We start from the raw sequence: 7567 nt of genomic DNA, 5'->3' as shown, positions 1-7567 counted from the left end.
AACCCCCTTCCCCTCCCCCTTTTCTGATGAAGGGTCTCGGCCCGAAACGTCAGCCTCTCTGCTCCTATGATGCTGCTTGGCCTGCTGTGTTCATCCAGCCCTGCACCTTGTTGTCTCGGACTTTAAACCATGTAGTTTTCAATCTTCTATTGTACTGAATGTAACAACGTTGTACCTGTGTGTGAGAGAGCGCAAATGATTTCCGGAAGATCATCTGCTTAACATTGTGCCCTTATTATGTTTCTCTTGTACTGTCAAGTAATAAACTCACTCATTTTTAATTCCAGGAAACGTTGCAAATGGCCTCTTACCACCACTGTAAAAACTAATTAACTAGTTTAATTGAAGAACGGTATGGTTTCATGTTAAAAGGAACTAGACAATTTGTGACTAACTGAGATGCCTGAAAAGAATGAGAGCTCGTTCATCGCTTCTCACCCAGTTGTAGCAACAGTAATACGCTTGCAGCTGATTTAAGTGCAGCTTTACGAGCCTGAATGTTTGCATAACAGTCAAAAAAGTGACTGATTCCTGAGAAGTTCACCTTGTTTCCCCATTTAATCAGACTCTATATTGACTTAATATCTCGACCCTCAGGTTAAATTAACCACCATTAGTCTCTGTGTAATGAACTAGCAACCCGATGGCCCTCTGTGACTATGGCAACCTTACCCCTTTTATTAGCTACATATATCAATATGATGATTTGTGTACTGTCATTACATAGGGCTTGATTTTGAAAGGATGGATTGAGCTGACCAGTGGGAGAGACGCATACGCTAAAAAGGCCATCAAATATTTCGATGAAGGAATCCAAGATGGAAATCATGTATTTGCTATGATGGGCAAGGTGAGTTAAGAATGTAAAAAAAATTGTAGAAATAAGATAGATGAAATTGGACTTCAGTGATTGTACAGCATGGGTGACAGATGAGACTTGTGCTGAAATTATTTCAAAATTGTTTGAATATATTTTTCAATGTATGTTGCTTAACATTAGTAAGTAATTATTTGTAGAATTAATTCCTCGAGTTGTATGTATATTCTGTTCTATCCTACCCTGACTCTACACACTAAATCCTTCTAAATTCAACAAATGTAAAGAAAAATGCTTTTAAAATTGTATTTTTTTTCTCTTTTGAGTGCACACTTTCATTCGTCACTGTCAATTATGTTTTCTTGGTTACTGCAGCATCGTCATTTTGCATATGCTGTTTGCTCTGATCTTAGTTACGATTTGTTTTAGTAAAAATCAAAAATTCTCGTTTACAGAAAGAATGAAGCCACAATGTCTCATGGTTTAAAAACCAAAAGAATTTTGACGACGAATGCTAATGCTGTGAGGATATGGGTTCAGATCCTACCATGATGGCTGGTGGTATTTTAATTCAATTAATAAGTCTGGAATTCAAAGCTAACCTCAGTAACAGTGACCTTGAACTATCTGGTTCAATAATGCCCCTTAATAAGGAAATCTACCATCCTTATCTGGTCTGTCTTACATGTGATTCCAGTACCACAGTCATGTGGTTGACTGTTAACTGCCTTCTGAAATTACCCAGTAAGCCAACTCAGTTTAAGGACATATAGAATGGGAAACAAATTCTGGTCTTGCTGGCAGTGTTCACATCTCTTAAAACAATAAATTTAAACATCAGGTAAGCATCTATACTCAAACCCTGAATGCAGTCCGAGCTAAGATGATGCAAAAGAATATTCCACTCTTGGCCAAACTATCTTTTGTAGCAATCTTCTCAAGAACACAAAATGCCCTCATAACTTTATCCTCACTAAATTTAAAGCATAGGGCAAATTTTCCTAGCTCGGTCTGAAACTGGAGATTTAATTCAAATCAGCATCTAAACTGCTAGCCATTCCCTGCTCATGTTAATAAAGCCTTAGTCTGTCCAGTTTAAAGAATTGTTCATTTGCCATTTGAAACTTCAGTTCTAGTTTGAATATCTCTCTTTTGTCTTGTTTTTTCCTCTTTTGCATTTGAGTTAACTCATCTACAAGAGAATCCTAGCTAACTCGGTCTGCACTTTATCTTAGTCAGGATTTTCTTCTTCTAACTCTCAGTGCTATGCTCATGCCTCGATTTGATTGATTGATTGTATTTTTGTTCCTGCTTTTAACTATTGCTATTAATTAAAATTTTTGTAAATTGTTGAAAATCACTTCGGGATAAATCTTCTGTCTCATGAGAAACTTCAGTAATTGACAAAGCCATTCTGCTTTCTAATAGGTCCAGTAAAATTCACCATGAAATCCTACTAGCCTAAACAATGGCAAATCCCAGTGCCTATAGCCACTGGGAGCCCCAGTTTTTTTAAGATCTTGGTCAAGATCTTATATTAAGAAAAGCAATCTGAAATTTCAGTTACTTACTGGAAGAATTAAGCCTTGATAATTTTACTGTGCATACTATACAAAATAATTTTAACTATGCAAAGCAAAAATTAAATACTCTTTGATAACCATGTATGTTCTAAAACTCAACATTAGTATGAGTTAAACATGAATTAACAGGCAAATTGTGGTTGATTTATAAACTATAAATTATACTTTAAATACCAAATACAATTAAGACATGTTAGAAATTGACTTGGATGTGCATCCATAGGTGTTATTAATCTCAGTCACAAAGTCCTTTCGAACTCTATTCTTAACCTCTTCTGAGATTTAACTTGAACTTCAACTGTTAGCAGTGCACAACCAGCCCAAGTTATATTGGAGTGCTCTTTAACAAAACCTCTTCAACACTGCTTACAATGGTCTTGATGCCAAAGATCCGTCAGTGTTACCTTCATGTAAGAAAAACAGTTATGTAAAATCAGCTTCTAGATCTAGCTTCCATCTTCTTTGGCCTACACCCCACTGGATTCACAATTTTGGTGTCTCTCAAGCAGTCCCTTGGGATCGAGGGTGAGTTTCCTTTACTGTGGAATTGTGCGAGCTGAGATGACTAAACAGTCTGATGCTGGATCTATACACTGTGCTGCAGGTGGTGTTTGAAGAGACGTGTGTGTGTGTGTGGGATGCTTGGGGTTTTGCACACCCTTTCCACTTTTTGTGCCTGAATTGTTGGAGGTATTCAAGACAGTTGACAACCTTGCAGTAATTTCTTCTCCAGATTGGATGGTCTTGCGCTGGAGCTTCCTATGATTGACTAGGATTGTTGCATTTTTTTCACAGAGTCTTTAGAACATCCTTTAAGCGTTTTCTCTGTTCTTCTGGTAACAACTTGCTATGGAGAAATTGTTTTGGAAATCTTATGCCAGGCATGGAGACAGTTTGGCCCACCCAGCACAACTGATTGATAATAACCTGTGCCTCGTTGGGGATGTTGCCTGAGGGAAGAGAGAGATACTGGAGCAATCATCCTGTGTGACTTTTATGTAGTTTAAATTAAAAGTTAAAAGATTTACCAATTAAATAGAAATGTATTTACAACTTAAGTAGTGCACAATGGAAGTTATCAACCAATATTATGCCATAGGATAAAAGCTTTTCAGTCCTGTGATCTTGTTCCTCCCAAAATTATAATTTGGTTAAGATATTTAGTTAGTGTTTTTTCATATTTCCATTTTAGTTCCAGAATATTGTTTCTTTTTGAAAATAGGCACAATATCTTGAGATGCGTCAGAACTACTCTGGAGCTTTGGAAATGGTAAACCAGATAATAGTTCATTTTCCTGGCTTCCTGCCGGCTTTTGTAAAGAAGGTAGAACTCCAGCTAGCCCTGCAGGATTGGGACCAGACAATTGAGACAGTACACAGGTAAAGAAACCAGTATGAAATCAGTCTTATCAAATCTTAACAGTGAGAGGATAGACTAAAATGTTGTGTTGGAGCTGCTTAAAAACACCATTTATTTACAGGAAAGGAGAAATCTCACTTTGCACTTAAGTTGAAATAAATCATCTCCAGTCAGTCTGAATGGAATAAGATTACAGTAGTTACTTCCATGTATCCATTGCAAATTTTCAAAGTTATAAGGACATTACTGTTTTCTAACATTAAAAACAATTAAGAATGTAAGTTTATGTAATGTCCAGAACTATCAATAGATGTAGATTCAAAGTCATAATTCTCTGGATTGTTGTGAATGTTGTTAATGCATTTATAATTTGATGTAGATATTTCCAACATGTTAACAGTTTCACTTCTGTAGGAAAATAGAAGATGTTTGTGATAACATAACATTTTATATATTTTTGTGATGTAGAGGGTTGAGCAATTTCAACTCTTGATTTTAAATTTGTCTTAGCATTTATATTCTGCAAAAGCAATGTTCAATGATAAGTGTCCGTCAATGAGTAAATTTAATCTGTCTGGTAAAAGTTAGAGATTGAGATTCAATACATGTGAATGTACTTTATTGTGGTAATTTAAAATTTATTCTCAAATCTTATTACAGACTCTTACAGAAGGATAGTCATAATTTTGAAGGTCTAGGGATGCTGGCCCTTCATTCTTTATGCAGAGAGGGAAATATTAAGGAGGTATGGAAAAAGCTATAATGAAGCACCAGTTAACAAATATTCATTTTATATTGTCATAGAGATATACAGCATGGAAACAGACCATTTGGTCCAACTTGTCCATACCAAGCAGATATCTAGACCCACTTGCCAGCATTTGGCCCATATCCGTTTAAACCTTTCCTATTCGTATACCCATCCAGATGTTGTAATTGTACCAGCATCCACCACTTCCTCTGGCAGCTCGTTCCATACACGCACCAACTACTGCATGAAAACGCTGTTCCTTAGATCCCTTTTAAATGTTTCCCCTCTCACCTTAAACCTTTGCCCTCTAGTTTTGGACTCCCCCCACCCTGGGGAAAAGACCTTGTCTATTTACCCTATCCGCATCCCTCATGACTTTATAAACCTCTATAAGGCCCCTCCCTCATCCTTCGATTCTCAAGGGAAAGTAGCTCCAATCTGTATTCAACCTCTCCCTATAGCTCAAACACTCCAAACCTGGCAACGTTTTTGTTAATCTTTTCTGAACCCTTCCAAGTTTCACAACATCCTTCCTGTAGCAGGGAGACCAGAAATGCAGACGGTATTCCAAAAATGACCTAACCAATGTCCTGGACAGCTGCAGTATGACCTCCCAACTCCTATACTCAATGCACTGACCGATAAAGGCAGGCATACCAAATGCCTTCTTCACTATCCTATCTACCTGCAACTCCACTTTCAAGGAACTATGAACCTGCACACCAAGGTCTTTTTGTTCAGCAACACTCCCCAGGAGCTTGCTATTAAGTATATAAGTCCTGTGCTGATTTGCTTTTCCAAAATGCAGCATTTCACATTTATCAAAATTAAATTCCATCTGCCATTCCTCAGCCCATTGGCCCATCTGATAAAAATCCCATTGTACTCTGATGGAACCTTCTTCGCTGTCCACTACACCTCCAATTTTGGTGTCATCTGCAGACTTACTAACCATACCTCCTATGTTCACATCATTTATGTACTTATAATGTCAGTGCTTGTCAGATCCAACAACTGGGGGTCAGTAGTATAATCTAATAAGATTTTCTTAAATTTCTTTGTTACTCATTCAAAGTCAATAAATCTCTCATAAGTTACTAAGACCTGTGCCTATAAAATTAAGGGCTAGTTTTGTAAAATGTTCTCTGCATTGTAATCAAATCATCTGAATTGATTTTTGAATAAAATGCGTAGAGATCATTTTCAGAATTTTTAAGTGGAATATGTACTCTATGCTTTGTCGGGATTGAGAATTATGAGCTTCTGTAATTTGCATCCTCCAGTCAAATCTAAAATTTCAAGGTGATTGTTTGTAATATCTCCAGTAAGGGCCTATGAATGGACCAATGAAAACTCAGAACCTTTCATGAGGAGACAGTGGTGTAGTGGTAGTGTCATTACACTGGTAATCTTGTGTCCCAGCCTGATGTTATGCCAACCCAGGTTTGAATCTCACCAAGGCAGATGGTGCAATTTGCTTTCACTAAAAAGATGAAGTTGAAAGCTAGTCTAATAGCAATGATGCAACCATTTTTGATTCTCTATCAAATTATGAAAAGCTACCTGGTTCACTAATGTCTTATTTTTAGGGAGGAAGAAAAATGCTATCATTACTTGATATGGCTTACACATTATTCCAGCATTTCAGCAATATGCTTGCCTCTTAACTGGCCCCTAAAATGACCAAGTAAACCATTCAGTTCAAAGCAATTAGGGATAGACAATTGATGGCTGTGAGAGCGATGGTCGCATCCCATGAATGAATTATTTGAGTATGAGGAGAGCAAAAATTGAAACAGTATTTAGCAAATTTATTTAAGTTTCACAACTAGTAAAACATACAAAAAGATCTATTAAGGTGTACCATTCAAAGTCTGTGAACTGGAATTCATACTATTTATTGACGTCTTTCCAGGCCGGCTCTAGACTTGGTGATCTAATCAGTATATTGGACCGTTTTGAACCACATAATCCTGATCTCTTTTATAAAATGGCATTGGCCTTCAGTAGGATGGTAAGTTTGTTAATATTTCAAAATAAAAATGTTTTCCTGATAGTTTAGGCAATTTGATTCAATTAGTAACTAAAATATAAAAGCCAAGTTTGATCTCATTCTATCCTGAGTTAGTTAATTGCTGACGAAGTAGAAATAATAACAACTCCTTTCTGGAGCCTTAGAGTAGAGACTAGGCTGTTGGGCAAAGTTTTCACTTTTATTTGGTAATTTGCAAACTCTCTCCTGGAAAGACGTATGAATATTGGGTGTCAAAAACTTCAGGATTCATGCAAATTTGCTTAATATTAGATAGTTTAATAATACTGCTGGTACCCAGTTATGACTGTTGTTTCCTTCAGGGGAGCTACTAGATCAAACCACATTCCATTAAGCAGCCAATGTTGGGGGGGGGATGTCTTGTTTTTTTAAAGAAAAAAGACCAGGATTTAATTTTTTCTAGATAAAGGAGTTCGCCTTTTAATATTTCTAATGGGTTAAGTTTGGGCTGTCATTAAGGATTAAGGATTTTATAGCAGGATACTTTTAACTAATTTACTGGAGTTCTTTGAGAAAGTAGCAGCAAGGTGCATATAGGGGAACTGGTGGATTTGGTGTACTTGAATTTCCAAAGGGCATTTGATAAGGAGCCACATCTAACGATAAGCTTGAAGTTGACACAAAAATAGGTGATAACGTAAGTAATGAGGATGAGACAAGAGGTCTGCAGACTGATATAGACAAGCTAAGTGTGTGGTTAGCAGATGGAAAATAATACGAGAAAACATTACCATATACACATCGGCAGCAAGACTAGAGGAGATATAAATATTATCTACACGTGGAAAGACTGCAGAAAGCTGCAGCACAGAGTGGGTGTCCTCATGCCAAAATCACAAAACAGTTAGCTTCCAAGTTCAGCAAATAATAGGGAAAACAAACAGAATGTTGGCCTTTATTTAAAAAGGAATGGAGTATAGGGAAAATAGGGAAGTCTTGCTAAAACTATCCAAGACACTAGTCAGACTGAATCTAGAATGCTGTGAACAGTTTTGGTCCCCTT

General features: G+C 36.9%; 1 protein-coding gene across 1 annotated transcript; it reads left to right on the top strand.

The window, feature by feature from the left end:
- Positions 1-103: 103 nt before the first annotated feature.
- LOC125482333 (tetratricopeptide repeat protein 21B-like) lies at positions 104-6525 on the top strand (the record flags this gene model as incomplete). The annotated part of the gene is made up of 4 exons (XM_048594387.1): positions 104-850; positions 3623-3780; positions 4421-4505; positions 6427-6525. Coding segments are annotated over exons 1-4 (354 nt in total), but the record flags the coding sequence as incomplete, so codon positions are not given.
- Positions 6526-7567: the final 1042 nt, after the last annotated feature.

Source organism: Rhincodon typus, unplaced genomic scaffold (genome assembly GCF_021869965.1).
Source record: "Rhincodon typus isolate 14 unplaced genomic scaffold, sRhiTyp1.1 hic_rhity00008900, whole genome shotgun sequence".
NCBI classification, from domain to species: domain Eukaryota; kingdom Metazoa; phylum Chordata; class Chondrichthyes; order Orectolobiformes; family Rhincodontidae; genus Rhincodon; species Rhincodon typus.
Note: the sequence above shows the minus strand (reverse complement) of the source record. Positions and strands in the feature narration are given on the sequence as shown.